General features: G+C 36.5%; 1 protein-coding gene across 2 annotated transcripts in view; it reads left to right on the top strand.

Annotated features, from left to right (window-relative positions):
- The window catches only part of Melk (maternal embryonic leucine zipper kinase), an 81740-nt gene that overhangs the window by 15809 nt on the left and 45921 nt on the right, over positions 1-20010 (top strand). Inside the window, exons 6-8 of one of the 2 annotated variants that reach the window (XM_046457340.1) lie at positions 1257-1325; positions 3800-3892; positions 8739-8837. In XM_046457340.1, the coding sequence (XP_046313296.1) occupies positions 1257-1325; positions 3800-3892; positions 8739-8837 (261 nt within the window). The remainder of the gene's footprint in view (positions 1-1256; positions 1326-3799; positions 3893-8738; positions 8838-20010) is intronic. The other variant, XM_058578096.1, reaches the window with a different exon arrangement.

Raw genomic sequence — 20010 nt, 5'->3', positions numbered from 1 at the left:
TTAATATTTATTTTTTAGTTGTAGTTGTACCCAATACCTTTGTTTTATTTATTTATTTCTATGTGGTGTTGAGGATCAAACCCAGGGCCTCGCATGCACTAGGCGAGTGCTCTGCCCCTGAGCCACAATCCTAGCCCTACTTCTTTTTCTTTTGTTCCAGTCAGAATCTATCCCATTTCTTTTTTCCTCCTTTTGAATTATGGTAGACTGTTTGGATAGATAGCATTTTTTCTATCTGTCATTTATATGTCATTGTAAAAGTCCTTGTAATCAGTATTTTATTTCTAACAAAAAAGAGTCATAGAGGGTTTCCGTTTGGCTGTTTTTCTAACACTGTGCTCCTTTAATTTAAATCCATCTCCTCAGGAGTTCAATGGAATCAACAGACTCCTTTTTTTTTTTTTTGGACTGTACTGGGGATTGAACTTGGGGCTCACTACCAGTGAGCTATATCCCTAGCCTTTTTTTAATTTATTTTTTTTAATTTTAAGACTGGGTCTGGCTAAGTTGTGGATGCTTGCCTCAAACTTGGGATCCCCTTGCTTAAACCTTCTACAGACTTGACTTTTTAAGGATTGCGGAATAAAAATGTGAATATTCTTTTTCAGTCTGCAGGCTAGTGGGTGATAGTAAATATGGATTTAAAGGTTCAGGGACTTAGAATTGGTCTGAGAAGATATGGCAGTTTTGTTATCCTTTTTTATCTTTTTATACCCAACTTTTCAATTTGAAAATTACTCTTTAGGTTTAAACTTTCCTTTGGCACAAATTGTGTTTGCTTTTAGTTGGCCCTCAGAGTACCAGTGAGAAATGGTTTATGCTGGTGTGTCCTGTGGTGAAGTGGTATACTTATCAACATTCCTTATCTTTCTCCTTTTATATCTTATTATTTCACTACTTTCCAGTGATTTTTCATCTTATTGTACCCAGGATTTTCAACATTAATAACCTTAAATCATTTTAAGAAATGGCTAGAGGTGGGATGTAATATAAGGAAATAAGAATATAATTATTGCTGAGCATGGTGGCGCATGCCTGTAATCCTAGATGCTTGGGAAGCTGAAGCAGGAGGATCATGAGTTCAAAGCCAGCCTCAGCAGTGGCGAGGTGCTTAGCAATTCAATGAGACCCTGTCTCTAAATGAAATACAAAATAGGGCTGGGGATGTGACTCAGTGGCCGAGTGCCCCTGAGTTCGATCCTGGGTACAAAAAACAAAAAAAGAATATAGTTATCAAAATATCTTTGTTTTCCTAGGAAAATTTATTGTTTGATGAAAATCATAAATTAAAGCTGATTGACTTTGGTCTCTGTGCAAAACCCAAGGTAAGTGCAGAAATAAAAATGCATTTATTTCCTTGTAAATGCACCCCTTAATGTGTTATTGTGCTCTGACTTCCACTTGGTCTTCATTGAGCTTAATTGCCTCCATTGTGAAGAATGTTAAATTTGCCAGTCGTGGTGGCGCATGTTTGTAATCTCAGCAGCTCAGGAGGCTGATACAGGAGCATTGCAAGCTCAAAGCCAGCCTCAGCTATTTAATGAGGCACTAAGCAACTCAATGAGACCCTGTCTCTAAATAAAATACAAAATGGGGCTGGGTTTATGGCTCAGCAGTAGAGCACTTGCCTTGCAAGTGCAAGGCCCTTGGTTCCATCCTCAGACCACATAAAAATAAATAAATAAATAAATAAAGTCATTAAAAAATTAAATAAAATACAAAATAGGACTGGGGGTGTGGCTCAGTGGTTGAGTGTCCCGGGAGTTCAATTCCCGGTACCAAAAAAACCCAAAAAGAATGTTAAATTTAATTCCAAGCATCAGTAATTTGTATAAATCCTTTAGATGATTCTAAAATAGGTAGCCAGGATTGACAGCCACTGGTCTAGGTCTAGTGTTGGTCCTGTTGAAGACCCCATGGGTAAGCTGTGAGAGAATTTGTAGCACCAAGGCCACATGAAGTCATTAGCATGAATGCTAAATAGATCATGTGCTTGCAGTTTGAGTGTATTGCCACTAGATGATGCCTTTGTTCATAGGGCTAGGAGTTGAGAATTTGTTATAAACCTATTTGTTATTCAAATGATTATGTAACTAAGAATTAGTTATATTTCGTGAAAATCCCCTTTCCTTAGGAAAGAAGAAGGAAAATGTCCAGATGAACTTCTATATACCATTAGGTATTTCTCTAATTTGCATTCCATAGTTAAGCACTGGTATTCTTCAGCATAACTTCTCTTTGAGGTGACTTTGAACTTCCCAGGTTTGCTTTCTGCAGCAGATCTCCTGTGTGGCTGCCTGTTGGAGGTTTCTTCTTGAGTTCTCTAATGATGGTAGTTACAGTCTCTAAAATGAGCTGTCTACACTCATTAAGAATGTCAAAATTGCAGACTTGTCTTGGCCCTTTGTAGTCCCATGATTATTTCCTGTCCCAGTCAGAATTAGCTAGGTGCAAAGGGAAGCAGATTTTGCCCCTTCAGTGGAATGTTTGATTCTTTCTGATCCTCTTCCCTCCCTTGGCTCTTCAATGACTATCAGTGGAACCTTGTGTTTGGGAAGCAAATGCTAGAAGGTATTATTTTTTTCTAGACATATAAAGATTATACTTTGAACAGATAAGCTTGTTTGAGTCATGATGTCCACAGCAGGCAGTGGGAAATGTTTGTGACAGACTTCATTACCCTTTTTTTTATGGCTGCCACAGATTTGACCCGCATAGAGCCATCTAAGAAAGCGGGGGTGGCCTGGGAGAGAATTGCCTCCATCTTCTGTGAAGAACTCATTTCTGGGCATATTTCATTTATAAATGAGATCTCAGTTTCACAAGTCCTTTGCCAGCTGTAAGACTATAGGAGTTGGGCAGTAACTTCATTTTCGTTGTCTTGATATTTCTGTGGAGGAGAGGAGCATGAGCAAATTTCTCAACAGATCTGGGAAGCTAAGTTGGTGATTCTCTTATAACTGAATCTAGAAATAGGTCGTCAAGGCCCTGTGCTACATACAATTTTGCTTTCTTTCCTCTAAGGAGAAAGAAGCTCTCTGAATTTGTAAGGATTTAATATTGGAGATAGGGGCTGGTAAAGACATGATCATTTCTTTTTGAGTATTTAAGGGTGGGAAGACACAGGGGCTCGGATGTATGCTAGGCTGATTATTGTGCACATGAATATCTAGGGAAGTATGAACCTGACTTGACTGAGTGAAGGAGAAAAATATTTCATTTGTGTCAGGTGGTAGTGGTATAGGAAATCCAGAGAAGCAGAGAACACATGTGCATATAGACATATATGCAAAGAATATCAGATTGGCTATAGAAGTCTTTTCCTTATTTGGGAAAATTCTTCATTTAACTTCTTTTTGTGTTCAAAGAGTGTTTATCAAGGTTCAATACTCTACTTTTTTTTTGGCATTGGGACTGCATCCAGGGGCACTTAACTACTGAGCCACATTCCCAGCCCTTTTAATTTTTCATTTTGAGACAGGGTCTCACTAAATTGCTTAGGGTCTTGTCAAGTTGCTGAGGCTGGCTTTGAATTTGTGATCCTGTCTCAGTCTCCCAAATTGCTGGGATTATAGGCATATGTCACTGTGCCCAGCAAGATTTAATACTGTTTAGGGCTGTAATTAGTAAGTGTTTCACTTAAAAAAAATATTTTTTAGTTGTAGATGAATACAATGCCTTTATTTTATTTATTTGTTTTTATGTGGTGCTGAGGATGGAACCCAGTACTTCTAGGTGAGTGCTCTGCCACTGAGCCACAATCCCAGCCCTAAGTGTTTCATTTTTATCTTATTGACAGGGTAACAAGGATTACCATCTACAGACATGTTGTGGGAGCCTTGCTTATGCAGCACCTGAGTTAATACAAGGCAAATCATATCTTGGATCTGAGGTAATTATTCATTGATTAAATCAGTATAATCAACATATTTATTGGTGATTTATAGTTGAGTGACTCAAGCACTGTGTATTGGGGATATAACAATGAAGTAAGTAATCTTGTTAATCAAAGAGTTTAGTCTGTTTGGGAGTGAGATTTATAAACTAGTAGATGGAATTAATAATTTGTGATAAACATAATAACCTGTAATATACTTTTGAAGGAGGGATATATTTCTGGTGTCCTTATTGTGGTTACTTTTGTATTGAACAATGCCATAGTTTGGACTGGTTCGTCCAACTGGGTAGAGTACAAGGTCAGGATTGCAGCCTTAGTTTTCAGAGAGGCCAATTAGCAGAGAGAAAACCTGTCTTTTGTCCATAATTGACTTTCCAAGGCCAGCAGTCCAGGCTTCACCGGCTTTACAATTGCTACTTCAAGCTCGTTTGTTTTTCCTGTTTTCTGCAGTACTAGTGTTGCTGATGTTAGTATCATAAAGTTAAAAAAAAAAAAAAATTAAGTCATCAATAGCTCAGAAAGTGCTGGGTGGAACAGTCTTCTTTTTTTAAAAATTAAATTTCTTTCTTTTTTAAGGTGTTGATGAGATATTTATTTATTTATTTATTTATTTATTTATTTATTTATTTATTTATTTATTTATGGTTCTGTGAATTGAACCCAGTGCTTCATACTTACTTGGCTAGGCAAGCACTCTACCACTGAGCTACAACCTAGTTCCTGGAACAGTCTTCTTATTTCAGGATTTCAGGACATCTCCAGATCTTTAATATGCTCTTGTGCAATGTGATCCTTTGGGAGGGAAATGTCACAGGTAGCAGCTTGTCCTGATTTTATTTGCTTATAGAATTCACTTTTCATGTGGACTATCTTTTGGAACTACTTTTTCTGCTTTCTTCTCTCATGTAGGCTTTGATACATCTATGAAAATCTTTTCTATTATTTTCTTCATCTTTTAGTTTAACCCCAGACATAAAGAAACTTTTGGGAAATACCAAGTTCTTATTATTTTTTTCTTTTTGTGGTGTTAGGGATTGAACCCAGGGCCTTGCACATGTTAGGCAAGCACTCTACCAACTTAGCTATATCCCCAGCAATACGAGGTTATTTAGTTTGTAACATGAGAAGATGGGAACTAACTTGGTTTTGGCAACTTGATTTTGATATAATCTCAAAGGTATAGTATACGATAAAAATAGCATGAGGAACTTTGATATATTTTTATTCAAATTTACAATTGTTTAATTTTCCCTATTTGCTTTATTTTGTCTTTGTGTATACATATCTATATGCACATATTATTAATTTTCTCAATCATTTGAGAATAAACTGGAAGACAGGTGTGGTGCACACCTATAGTCCCAGAGATTTAGGAAGCTGAGGCAGGTGGATCACAAATTTGAGACCAACAAAAAAAGGCTGAAGATGTAGCTCAGTGGTAGAACGCCCTTCAGTTTAATCTCCAGTACTCTGTTTTTGTTTTTTTTTTTTAAGTTGTAGAGAGAGACAATACTTTTTAAAAAAATCTTTTAAAAAATACCTTTATTTTATTTATTTATTTTTATGTGGTATTGAGGATCAAACCCAGTGCCTCACACGTGCTAGGCAAGTGCTCTACCACTGAGCCAAAACCCCAGCCCCAAATCTCCAGTACTCTTAAAAAAAAAAAAAAAAAAGTAAACTGGAGACATGTCCTCTTTTCACTAATTATGCATATCTTTCCCCAAAGCAAGGCTCTTTTCTTTTTCTTTTTTTTTATTAATTGTTCTAAACATTACAAAGCTCTTGACATATCATATTTCATACATTTGATTCAAGTGGGTTATGAACTCCCATTTTTACCACATATACAGATTGCAGAATCACATCAGTTACCCATCCATTGATTTACATATTGCCATACTAGTGTCTGTTGTATTTTGCTGCCTTTCCTATCCCCTACTATCCCCCTCCCCTCCCCTCCCCTCCCCTCCCATCCCCTCCCATCTTCTCTCTCAAGGCTCTTTTCTTTTGTAATTGTAATTATAAAAACAAGGGAATTTCATGTGGATGTAATTTATTCAGTTACAGTCTATGTTCAGATGGTGTTTCTTATGTCAATGATGTCCTTTTTAGCTTTATCCCTGCTCTCTGCTCCCCATCCAGGATCACACATGGCGTTTAGTTACTGTATCTCTTTAGTATTCTTTAGTTTGCAACACTTCCTTAGGCTTTTCCTTGAGCTGGTAACGATGGTCAAGATTTGAACTGAGTGAAGGACTTTTCCATATTTGTCTAATCTCCCAGAAGGAGTGATACTCATAAGCCTAATCTTACAAGATTCTTAGAAGGCTGGTGATAAGGCCTTACTAGTCTGAATGTGTCTGAGTTTTTTCCTACATAATTTTGTTTTATTTGTCCATGTTAGTTGACTTTCCATCCTTCTAAGACAGTGCCTTTAGGACAGTGTACTAAGGAATCATCTGGGGTACTTGTTAAAGCATGCAGAGCTCAGAGCTGTACCCTTGGAAATTTTGGGTTGTTTTTGAAGTTGGGGATTTAAGAATCTTCATTTTAAAATAAGCAGTTTTTTAGGTGTTTCTCATGATTATGGTCCAGATCATGCTTTTAAGGACATGTTTCAGGGTAATATCTCAAAATTCCTTTAGTAATATCTCACAGGAAATGGTTTTAAGTCCCTCTTCTAGTTATTTTTTTATTTTTTGGTAATTGATAACTTATAGACTGGATTTGCTTTGGCTTATGATTTTAGTAGATTAATTTATTCTTACATCTAATTTGAAACTGACGGTGCTTTGAATACTTTTTCTGCTTTCTTCTCTCATGTAGGCTTTGATACATCTATGAAAATCTTTTCTATTATTTTCTTCATCTTTTAGTTTAACCCCAGACATAATGTCTCTGTTGACTTCTTACGGTACTTGACAAGGTCATGTTAGCTTACTCTTTCCTGTGTTGCCTCTTTGCTTTGAATGAGTGCCATGCCATCATGCCTCAATTTATAGATTAAATATTTGACAACTCTCTGGCATAAATTGTTAATTTCTGACCTCCTACAACTTGGAATCAAAATCACATGTCAGCTTAAAAGCACATTGTTCACTTGTGGCATCATAATAGAGTCCTAGTAATTTATGTGATTCAGTGAACAGGACAGAATAACCTGGGTTATTCTGGTATAGGTATTATCCAGATGTGTGATGCTGCCTGTTATTTAACTTTATTTCCCTTTTCTTTGTTTTTGTTTTATATTTTATTTTTTTAATATTTATTTTTTAATATTTAATATTTAGGTGGACACAATATCTCCATTTTATTTTTATGTGGTGCTGAGAATTGAACCCAGTGCCTCACGTATGCTAGGTGAGCGCGCTACCACTTGAGCCACATCCCAGGCCTCCCTTTTCTTTATATATATATTTTTTGTGATATTGGGGATTGAACCCAGAGGCACTCTACCACTGAGCTACATCTCCAGCACTTTTTATTTATTTTACTTTTTATTTTTGGACAAGGTCTTGCTAAGTTGTCAAGGCTGGCCTCAAACTTAAAATTCTTCTACTTCAGCCTCTTAAATCACTGGGTCCCCCTTTTTGACTTCTTTAAAAAAAGGCTAGGGTTGTAGCTCAGTGGCAGAGTGCTTGCTTAGCATGTGTGAGGTACTGAGTTAGATCCTTAGCACTGCATTTAAAAAAAATAATAAAATAAAGGCATGTTGTCCATCTACAAGTACAAAAAAAAATGCCATCCTTATCTCTTAAAATTTTTCTAAGGATCAAATGAGAGTGGGAACTATTACTGATTGTGTAATACAACTTTTACTGGTTGTGTCAATACTGATCAAGTCAAATCCTGCTTGAAAATAACAGTTACTGATTAGGGCTCATAGACACATGGATATCTCACATAAAGGTTAAACTCCATCCTTCAAAGACAATGTCATTAAGATATTGGAGATTTATAGGGCTATTTGTGCTGGCAGGCTAGTTTCTAGCCCCTATATTTGAAAAAGTCAATCATTGAATTTTTTAAAAAATAATTAATTTATTCCAATTAGTTATACATGACAGCAGAATGCATTTTGATTTATAGTACATAAATGGAACACACTTTTTCACTTCTGGTTATACATGAAGTAGAGTCACACCATTCGTGCAATCCTACATATACCTAGGGTAATGATGTCCTTCTCATTCCACCATCTTTCCTACACCCATACCACCTCCCCTTTGCCCTTTCCAAAGTTCCTCCATTCATCCCATGGGCCCCCCCTTAATCCCCCATTATGGATCAGCATTCACTTATCAGAGGAAACATTTGGCCTTTGGTGTTTTGGGATTGGCTTACTTCACTTAGCATGATATTAAAATTTCTCTAAATAGTTTTTACTGTGTAACTTAGTCACATTTGTAGATTGCCACGAAATTTTCAGACTTGTTTTGACATCCCCACACCTGTTTACATAATCCTCATATGTAACTGAGATCCTTAGTAGCTCTATAGAATTGCTTTCAGAATCTGAGACCTGGCCTCATTCTTTATCATGCCCAATCCATCCAAGCAAAATAATTTTTTTTTTTCCTATTAAGTGTTAGCATATAGCTAAGAGGAAAGTTCCTGGGTGGTCTGCCACTGATTGGGTGACTTTGGACACACCTGCCTTTCTAGACTTCAGGGTTCCAGACTAGAATGAGCAGGTTGAATTGGATGGTCTCTTAGCTCTATTTCAGCTTTTTAAAGATTCTGTGGTTTTATTAAGTATCTTATCATTCTGAAATGTGTTCTATATATATATATATTTTTTTTTTTTTTTTGAATGATTTTTTTTTCTTCCTCTTAGGCAGATGTTTGGAGCATGGGCATACTTTTGTATGTACTTATGTGTGGATTTCTACCATTTGATGATGATAATGTCATGGCTTTGTACAAGAAGATTATGGTGAGTATTACAAGGCATAGAATTTCTTTTTTCTTTTTTTTTTTATAAGTTTATTTCTTTATAAGTGGTGCTGAGCATCGAACCCAATGCCTTACTCATGCTAGGCACTTGTGCTCTACCACTGAGCCACAACCCTAGCCCCAAGGCATAGAATTTCAGTGTAAAAGTTTTTTACTTATTATACTTTATGCTTTTGGAATGAAGAAAAAATTCTGGAATTAGGTAGTGATGATAATTTTGTGTTTAAGCCTTTTTGTGTGTGTGTTGCTGGGGATTGAACCTAGGGCTTTGTGCAGGGTTAACACATGCTCTATCACTGAGCTACAATCCCAGCACCCAAAACTTTATGAATATATTAATATCTAGTAAATCATATACTTTAAAAGAATAAGCCAGGTGTGGAGGCATATATCTGTAATCCCAGTTACTTTGGGAGGCTGAGGTAGGAGGATTGCAAGTTTGAGGCCATCTTGTAGCATGTATGGGGCCGTGGGTTCAATCCCCAGAAACCCCGCCCCCCTCAAGTAGAAGTGCTTCAGAAAAGGATGTGGGTGAATGCATTCTGGCAGAGTAGACACTATGAGCAAAGGCATAGGGATGGGAGAAGTATGGGAAGGAATGGTCAGAGATTATTGTGGCTGGACATTGAATCTATACCATCTTTAGGTTAGAAGATTTCTGAATTAACTCTCATTTCTGGAATGTAGTATAGAGTTGAAAGTGGCAGTTGCAGTTGGCTTGTTGCTTAACCCCTAGAAAGAACATCAAGTCTAAGGGCACTGGGTTGTTTAATTTTTCTTTATTTAACTTAATTTTTTCCTATGATCTGTCTTGGAAAAAGTCTTTAAAATTGATTATTAAACTATAGAGAGGAATTTGGGAAGAGGTGGAATCACAGTTGTTCAACTCCTTAAAGGCTGAGGAGCTCTAATTCTGCTGGGTCAACAAAAAAGTAATGATAGCAATAGTGGTTACCACCCCTGCCTTGGGGGTTGTGTATGCATTTTTCTCCTTGGTAAGGTGAGATCCATGGGCTTGGGCTGGAAGCCAGTCTCCTGGAGTGTGCTGATGTAGCCAAGACAGCTTGCGTTTTCTCTCACTTTTCTTGAGATTCCTCCAATCCTTGGAAGGTAGCAGTTTTTGCTTTGGTTCCTGCTTGCTGACTATAGCTTTATGGGGAGCATTTGGGGAGCTGGTGGAGGGTTTGAATAGAGAAGTGCTATGATTTGGTTTAGTTTTTAATAGGATTGCACTGGTTGCTGTGTGGATAGACTGTAGGAAGCAAAGAGGAAAATCAGGGTTACTGGGGAAGCAAAGAGGATTATCAAGATGACTGTTTGGGAGGATATTATAGTGATTCAGAGATGTTAGTAATGGAGATGGCAAGAAATGGATGGATTCTGGATGTCTCTTTTTAAAAAAATTTTTCTGTTAGCATAAAGTAAAATTGGCCTTTTTTTTGAGGTATTGAGTCTATGAATTTTATAGATTTATGTAACCCCCCATCATAGTCAGAATGTAGAACCTGATGTCTTTTGTCTTTTGAAGGTATAACTAACATAATTTGCTGATGTATTGAATGAGTGGAGTAGCCTGAGTGACTAAAAAGTTTGGAGCTGCCATTAACTGAGATGGGGAAGACTTGGTAGAGAGAGGGGATGACCATAATTCAGTTTTGGACATAAAGAATGTTTCTATTTTGTCTAGCTTTTCATATTCGTTGGCATAAGGTTGTTATTTATCCAGCTATAAAACCCATAACCTGGAGGTAACAATGTTAACATATTTATCAGATTTTTATGTTTTTTTTTTTCAGACTTTAGTCTATACATGTATATGGAATCATATATTTTATCCTTCCCTCCCTCCCTTCCTTCCTTTTTTTTTGTGATACTAAAAATTGAACCCAGGGTCTCAGCTTACTAGGCAAGTACCCTTCCACTGAGCTACACCCATAGCCTTTGTATTTTCTTGTTGGGTTACCTGCTTCCCAGTTTATTTTTGCACAGATGGCAGCATACCCTAAGCATACTGTTTTGCCTCTTGTTTTTCTCTCTTAACAGTGTATTGGAAATCATACCACTTCATATCTAGCGCAGAGCCTCTTCATTGCTTTTGGGTGGTGGGCAGTATTAGAAATTGGACTCAGGGGTATTGTGCTTGCTAGTTAAGCACTCTACCACTGAGCTACATCCCTATCCCTATTTATTTTATTTAGACAGGGATGGCTTCAAACTTGAAATCTTCCTGCCTTAGCCTCCCAAGTAGCTAGGATTATGGGGATGTACCACCACACCTGGTTCTTCATTCTTTTTAATGACTGCACAGAACAGTATATGTTTGTACCATAATTTATTTAACTGATCCTATGTTAATGGACATTTAAGTAATTTCCCAGTGGTCATTTTGCATATTGTGAACATATCTGTAAGAAAATTGCCAGTTCTCAGTACTGCAAAAACGATAAATCAAAAAAAGAAAGGAAGAAAAAGAAAATTGCTAGAAGAGTTGCTGAGTCAAAGGATATATGATTAGAAATTTTCATACATATTGCCATATTACTTCCATCAAAGTTTTATTGGTTCATACAGTTACCAGCAATAGCAAGACGGTACCAATTTTCCGTACCTCCATCAATATAGTACATCACCTTTTTGCTCTTCATATTTAAGATTATTATTATTATTTTTTTTTGCTGTGCAGGAATTTTAACTTTTGTATACGTGTGTGCAGTACTGGGGAATTGAACCTAGGGCCTTGCATGGTAGGCAAGAGCTTACCACTACATCCCCAGCCCTCAATTTTTATTTAGTCAAATCTACCAATCTATTTATTTATTTATTTATTTATTTAAATTGTTTTTCTGATTTTCTTTTTTTAATTGATTTTATTTTTTAAAAATACATGACAGTGGAATGCATTATAATTATTATTACATATATAGAGCACAATTTTTCATATCTCTGTATATAAAGACCAATTCATGTCTTCATACATGTACTTTGGATATTGATATTCATCACATTCTACCATCATTGCTAACCCCCTGCCCCCCTCTTTTCCCCTCCCACCCCTCTACCCTATCTAGAGTGCATTTATTCCTCCCATGCTCCCCCTACCTACCCTGCGATGAGTCAATCACCTTATATCAGAGAAAACATTCGGCATTTGTTTTTTTGAGATTGGCTAACTTCACTTAGAATTATCTTCTCCACCTTCATCCATGTGTAAAACCCTGAGTTTGATTCCCCAGCACTTTTCCTGCAAATGCCATGATTTTATTCTCTTTTATTGCTGAGTAATATTCCATTGTGTATATATGCCATATTTTTTTAATCCATTCATCAACTGAAGGGCATCTAGGTTGGTTCCACAGTTTAGCTATTGTGAATTGTGCTGCTATATAGTTTACCAATCTTCTATTGTCAAGTTTGGAAAGGCTTTCTGACTTAGGTTACTTTTTAGAGTTTACATGTTTTCTTTTTCTTCTTCTTCTTTTTTTTTTTTTAATGGTATTGGGTATTAAACCCAGGAGCATTCTACCTCTAAGGTACATCCTTATCACTTCCTCCCCACCCTTTTAAAAAACATTGAGGCAAGATCTTACTAAGTCACTCAAGCTGACTTTGAATTTGCAATATTCTTGCTTTAGCCTCCTGAGTTACTGGGATTACAGGTGTGCGCCACTGTACCCAGTTTATTTTAGTGTTTTTATGGTTTCATTTTTTTTTTATATTTAAATATTTGTTCATCTGGAATTTGCTTTGGTGTAGTTTCTTGACTTTAAACATTTTTTAAGCTAAAAAATTAAAGAAATCCCAGTGACTTAAGAGGCTGAGACAGGAAGATTGCAAGTTCAAGGCCAGCCTTAGCACCTTAGTAAGACCCTGTTTCAAAATAAAAAATAAAAAGGGCTGGGGATGTGGCTCAGTGGTAAAGTGCCTTGGGGTTACATCACCAGTACAAAAAAAAAAAAGTTATAGTTTGTTTTCATATTCTAGATTCTGGTATGTATGATTTGAAGCTCCTTATTAATAATGTATGTAAAAATCCTTATTTCAGATAGTCTTGCTAATTTCAAGTTTTGTACACAAACTGTCTTGTCTAATTAGATCTTTTTTTAACCTCCTGCTCTGCATGATGGACTGTACTAAGAGTAAAGGTGTCAGTGCTGTGATAGTTGTTTACTTGTGCTTGTATTCATAGTCTTATCTTTTTAAGACTTTAATCTGTGGTTTCTCTGCAGGAATCTTCTCTAACCACTTGCTATTTTGTGAGGATTTAGTTTATTTAAACCACATAGTATAATCTGTAAATCCATTTAACTATATTTATATGAAGCAAAGTACTTTACAATACAAAGAGTAGTGAAAGGTGGCACTACTGTGTTCTGTCATGTGTCACTGTTTCATTCAAGGAAGAATGTGCTGTTTCCATTTTCCTTAGGAGTGTCTTACTGTAGGTTTTAGAGTGACTAGTGAGGGTTCACACCTCAGTACCTCAAATAAAAGAAAAAAAGATTTCATATATTGTCTGTATTTATACAATTATGTATACATTTTTGTGGGGTTTACATAATCCACACATTTTGTGGACTCTGCCCCCTCCTCCTTTAAACATTGAAACATTTATTTATTTATTTGCAGTGCTGGGGAATTGAACTCAGGGATTTACACATGCTAGGCAAGTAAGTGCTCTACCATTGAACTACATCCCCAGCCCACTTGAATGCTTTGTTTTATTTATTTATTTACTTATTTGGTATTGGGAATTGAACCCAAGGATGCTTAATCACATCCCCAGCCCTTTTCATTTTTTATTTTGAGATAGATTCTCATTAAATTGCTTAGGACCTCATTAGATTGCTGAGGCTGACCTTGAACTTGTGATCCTCCTGCCTCAGCCTCCTAAGCCTCTGGAATTACAGGTGCACTCCACCATGCCTGGCTGAATGCTTTCCTTTAAAGATTGCTTTACCTATGGCAGCATGTATAGATCTTTCTTCTTCTTCTTCTTCTTCTTTTTTTTTTGTTTTTTGGTGGTGTTGGGTATCCAGGGCCTTGTTTGTGCTAGACAAGCTCTGCACCACTGAGCTACATCCCCAGTTCTTAAAAACATTCTTTATAAAGAAGTAACTAAGCTGGGTACAGTCGGGCATGTCTGTGATTCCAGCCACTCAGGAGGCTGAAGCAGGAGGATTGTGAGTTTCCAAGCCAGACTTAGCAATGATGAGTGCTAAGCAACTCAGTGAGACCCTGTCTCTAAATAAAATACAAAATAGGGCTGGGGATGTTACTCAGTGGTTGAGTGCCCCTGTGTTCAAAACTCGGGGGGAAAAAAAAAAAGAACTAAAGTTCCTTTGATTGCTTCTCCAATATCCTCCTTCTTTCCTAAAATCCATTTACATTTACTCCTACTTGTTTGCTCCATAATTACATGTGCTCAGTAATACAGCACATTCTCAGCATGTTCGAGACCCCATATTCAATCCCTAGAGCCACCCTACCACCACCCACACACACACACACAAAAACTAAAGTTCCTTTGACTGCTTTCTTCAATATCCTTCTTCTTTCCTAAAATCCATTTACATTTACTCCTTACTTATTTGTTCCATAATTACCATTTTACATTACTGTGGTACATTTGTCACACTTAAGGAACCAATGTGGATATATTACAATTAACTTTGTACTCTGTACTTTGAATTTCATGATTTTTTTTTTTAATGTCCTTTTTCTGTTCCAGGATCCTTCCAGAATGCCATATTATAGTTAGTTATCATGCTTCTTTAGTCTCCCTCTGATCTCTGATAGTTTCTGGGAATCCAGTATATATTTTCTCAGCTGATTTATCTGGTTGTCCCGATACTATGCATCAGTAATTTATTGTTTTTCTAATTACTTTAAATGATAATTTGATTATATACTAAATTCCTATAATTCTTCCGTTCTTCTTCTTTTTTTTTTTTTTTTTTGGTACCAGGGATTGAACCCAGGGGTGCTTAACACTGAGACACATCCCCAGCCCTTTTTTATATTTGGATACTGGGTCTTGCTGAGTTGCTTAGGACTTCACTAAATTGCTGAGGCTGGCTTTGAACTCACAGTCCTCCTGTCTCAACCGCCTGAGCTGCTTAGATTACAGGTGTGGGCCACTGTGTGAGGCTGTACAATTCTTTGTCTTTGCTTTTTTTTTTTTGTGGTGGTGGTGGTAGGGTGGCCCTAGGGATTGAATATGGGGTCTCCCACATGCTGAGAATGTGCTGTATTACTGAGCTGTTCCCCCGACCCTTTGGGGTTTTATATTTCATTTCATTTATCTTTTTGTCTCTTCTTATATCTAATTGTTTCAGTTACTGTACCTTTTAAATATTGTTTATTAAATATCTGGGAGAATTAACTTATTCTGTTTTCTCCCCAGATTTTTTCTGTTTTTTCTGCTATAATTGTTTTCCCTGGTGTACTTTTTAAATGGAATGTTTAGAAAGGTAGTAGATCCACAATTTCATTGAATAAAGTCTATTACATGTTAAAAATGGATGGTTTGATAACATATCTTTAGTGTTGATAATGGTGAATGAATGAGCCAGATTTGGAGACCTGGCCTTGGGTGGGTTTTTTTTTTTTTTTTTTTTTTTTGCATTGTATGAGGTTCAAACCCCTTCCAAGGTTCTGTATTCTCATGGCATAGTAATACAGTGCTGTTTGCTGTTTATTACTTGATCTTTTTATTTGTTAATGCCATTTGAATCTGTGGGTCTTATTAGTACTTTCTTTTTCTTTTAGACAATTATTGTTACATTATGGTGTATCTACAATGGTGTATTCTACAGATATAAAAATGAATGAGGGGGGCTGGGGTTGTAGCTCAGTAGTAGAGTGCTTGCCTACCACATGTGAAGTGCTGGGTTTGAGCCTCAGCACCACATAAAAATAAATAAATAAAAAGTATTAAAAAAATGAACGAGGGACCTCTTTAGATGTTGATAATGAAATGGTGTCTAAGATACATAAGTGAAAAAGCAAAGAGTAGAGCAGTATGTGTAATGTACCATCAGTTTTGTGAAAGGTAAAGTAGCTGGGTATGGTGGTACATGCCTGTAATCCCAGCTATTTAGGAAGCTCTGACAGGAGGATTTCAAGTTCAAGACCAGTCTCAATGAGATTCTTTCTCAAAGTAAAATTTAAAAAGGGATTGTGATGAAGCTCAGTTTCAGAGTGCTTGCCCCAGCTTGGTTGAGGCCCTGGATTTCATCCCAAGCACCAGAAAAAAAAAGAGGGTATATTCCTCTTATTTGCTGACGTATGACAGAAGGTGGTAGATGATGATAATTGCTATTTCCTTTGTAGAGGAAAATTAGAGGAGAGGGATAGAAGGGAGACTTCATTCTATGCCAAATACTTTTAGATTTTGAAGCATGTAAATGTTTTTCTTCTTGTTTGTCTAGTTACTCTGGCTAGGACTTCCCTTACTATGTTGAATAGAAGAGAATGTGAGCATCCTTGTTTTATATTTCTGATCTTAGAGGAAAAGCATTTAATCATTTCATACTGAGCACAATATTAGCTATGGATTTATAATATGTTGAGGAAGTTTTCTTCTATTCCTAGTTTTTCTAGTGTGTTTATCATGAAAACATGTTGAATTTTGCCAATACTTTTTCATGTGTCAGTTTAGTTGATTGTATTGTTTTTTTCTTTGTTTTGTTCATGTGGTGCATTACATTGATTTTAGCATGCTGAACCATCCTTGTATTCCAGGAACAATGCCACTTGGTCATAGTGTATACTCCTTTTAATATGTTGTTGAAGTTGGTTTGCTAGTGTTGAATTTTAAAAAGTAGAATGATAAAGATTTTAGTGAGTTTGAACCCAAAAAGCTAATGGGGAGAGTAGGAGAGGTGACTTCTGCAGGTCAGGTCTGAGACTTTGTCTATAGGTGTACAGAAATAGAATTCAGTGGGACTGCAAATTGGTGCAGCTAATGTGGAAAGCATTATGGAGATTTCTTGGAAAATTGGGAATGGAACCACCATTTGACCCAGCTATCCCTCTCCTCGGTCTATATCCAAAGGACTGTGTCCCCAGCGTACTGCAGGGACACAGTCATATCAATGTTTATAGCTGCACAATTCACAATAGCTAAACTGTGGAACCAACCTAGATGCCCTACAGTAGATGAATGGATTAAAAAAATGTGGCATATATACACAATGGAATATTACTCAGCAATAAAAAAGAATAAAATAATGGTATTTGCAGGTAAATGGATGGATTTAGAGAAGATAATGCTAAGTGAAGTTAGCCAATCCCCCCAAAATAAATGCCGGATGTTTTCTCTTGATATAAGAAGGATGATTCATAGTGGGGTAACGAGGGGGGAGCATGGGAGGAATAGACAAATTCTAGATAGGTCAGAGGGGAAGGGAGGGGGCATGGGGTTAGAAATTATGGTGGAATGTGATGGACATTATTATCCAAAGTACATGTATAAAGACATGAATTGGCGTGAATATACTTTGTATACAACCAGAGATATGAAAAATTTGCACTGTATGTAATAAGAATTGTAATGCATTCTTCTGTCATATATAAATAAAAAAATTTTTAAAAAGTAGAATTCTATGCTTTTTTGAGATGTGCTCAAATCTCTTCTGCCTAGAGCATCTGCACCAGTTGTTTTGTTGTATTTCTTTGTTGTGTTTTCTACTCGCCACCTGCTTTTTTTCCTCCAAAGGGATAGAGCTTTCTGAAGTGGGTATCTTGTTTATCTTTATGTCCCTTTGCACATGGTTGCTCAGGAAATAATAAATTGTTTGCTGGCATGCATATTCTTATTCCATTGTAACAAAAGTAATGCTTAATATTCATGAGCTATTGTTATTTGCCAGGCTGTGCTCTAAGTGAGGCATTTTCTATTATTGTTCCCCATCTATAGTAATTTACTCAGGGTCGTAGAGCTAGTAAGTAGCAGAGCTGGGATTTCAAACCATCTGTTGAAGCTCAACTTCATTCTTTCAGCTCTAGTCAAGCTCAGTGCCCAGTATTGTTTCTCAATTCTAGTTCCTAGTTTCATGAGAATCAGAAGCCTACAGAAGTGCCTCCGAACCCAAGCTTCTTTTTGTGCCCATGAACTTGGGAGTGCTCCCAGTCATCCCATCTTTTCAGATTTACCTATATTATAAGTTCTCCTAATTCACATTAGTATTATTATGTACCAGCTTTTCTACTCTCTTTAGAATGTCACCCAGTAGAATACTTACTGGTCCTGTTTTTTTTTTTTTTTTTTTTTTTTGTATCAGTAGTGTTAAAGTATTGCAGTAATCAGGGTCCATGTTTCCAGGGTCCATTCTAGCCCCGAGTAGCTCTAATTTCTTTGACTTATTTATTCACATTCTGTTTTTCTTGTTTGTTTCAGCCTAGCATTCTCTTATGTTAAAATTTTGAACTTGATTTTCCTGTCGTGTGGTGACAACTTTCTCTGTGAGCATTGTGCTACTAGTATATTTCTTAAATATTTCTGATCTAAGTTGTTGATTTAAAATACTGAATAAATCTTTCCTTGGTACTTCCCGTGGAAGTAGTAGCATCCATCTCCTACTCTCAAAAAAAGGGTCAAGAAGTGTAACTGGCGCCAGTTAGGCTGGTAAGTCAAAAGTAAACATAACTGGTGGAAACCCAGACATATGAACGACAGGGTATGGAGAGATTCAAGGGTTGGATCTTGATGCTTAACAGTGATTATGGGGGAAAAAAAAAGGAAATAAAGCATGTGCTGTCCAGTGGCTTCTAGAAGTTCCTGGTCCATAGTGTCAAGGAGCTGGAATCTTCCTGTGCTGAGATTGCTTATAATGTTTTCGCTTAAGAGTAACAGGGGCTGGGGTTGTGGCTCAATGGTAGAGCTTTCTGAAGTGGGTATCTTGTTTATCTTTATGTCCCTTTGCACATGGTTGCCTCACATGCTCAAGACCCTGGGTTCGATCCTCAGCACCACATAAAAAATAAATAAGTGAAATAAAGGTATTAAAAAAAATATGTGGACATAGCAACCTAGCAGGCCATCAGAGTCACCAATCACAATGCTAGACTGCACAGTGAAAAAATTGAATATATGGCTCAGCATGCATTTTATTTGTGTTTAAAATAAAAGCATTAAAACTGCAGGGAAAACCAGAAACAAAACCCAAGAACTGAATAGAACAGGACAACCCCTAAGTATTTGGGTATTAGTTTTTAGTCTGTCTCCAATATACCTTGTCAAGATTTTGTAGTCTTATCCCCAGAAAAAAATAAGTGATTCTACTGAAATTGAATTATATTCATGATATTCCTAATTTACTGACTTAAGCTTGAGGTTTGCTGTGTTTTTCCATATCCAAACTTTAAACTGTTATGCTGTTTATTTGTCTTCACTTGTTGTTACTGCAAGTTCATATTTACATGGCAGCCGTGGAATTAATGCTATTAATTATTAATATATTGTTCCCCAGTGTATTTATTTATTTGAATGCACTAATGGATTCTGAATTAATCTTTTGGGGGTGAGTGCTTACCTTCAAATAATGTGAAACGTTACAACAGTAATGTCCTAATAGTAGATGCTAGATCCAAGTTTTGATATTTTTGGCAAATCCAATATCTTTTGCAGTGGAATGAATGTGGTAGAGAATGTCTAACACTTGTTCAGTAGAGATTTGGCCTTCCTAATTAATATTATTTACTAATACTGTACATTCTTTGTTTCTCCTGCTCTGAATTTCATTTTTTAGTTTTTCATGTATTTGCAAGTTGAAAATTGATTCAAATTAGGACTTTTATGCATTATTGTGGAATTTAATTTCACACATTATAGATTTTGAAATTTATTGTAATCTTGGCTCAGAACTATTGTTCCGAGTCGCAGTGTAATACAGTCTGCTGGTTGAATCTAATTAAGGTGTCGTATCACTTGCATGCAGTATGTATCTTTGCCTAGAATGTTCTAAAATTCCTCACTTGGGAATAACATTTCCCTCCGTTCTTGCCTTGATTGAAAAAAACCAGCAATATTTGACACACTGTATGTAACTCTTGTTTAAGAGGCAGGCTTCATTTATCTTTTGCATTTGTTCACTATTTTAACCAAAATGCTCAACTGCAAATTCTGGCATGATTACTAACAGATTGAGTAT

Source organism: Marmota monax, unplaced genomic scaffold (genome assembly GCF_021218885.2).
Source record: "Marmota monax isolate L192 unplaced genomic scaffold, Marmota_monax_Labrador192_F-V1.1 WCK01_AAM20220418_F8-fsc00069, whole genome shotgun sequence".
Classification (NCBI taxonomy): Eukaryota; Metazoa; Chordata; class Mammalia; order Rodentia; family Sciuridae; genus Marmota; species Marmota monax.
The sequence above is the reverse complement of the archived record's forward strand: the minus strand, read 5'-3'. Positions and strand labels throughout refer to the sequence as shown.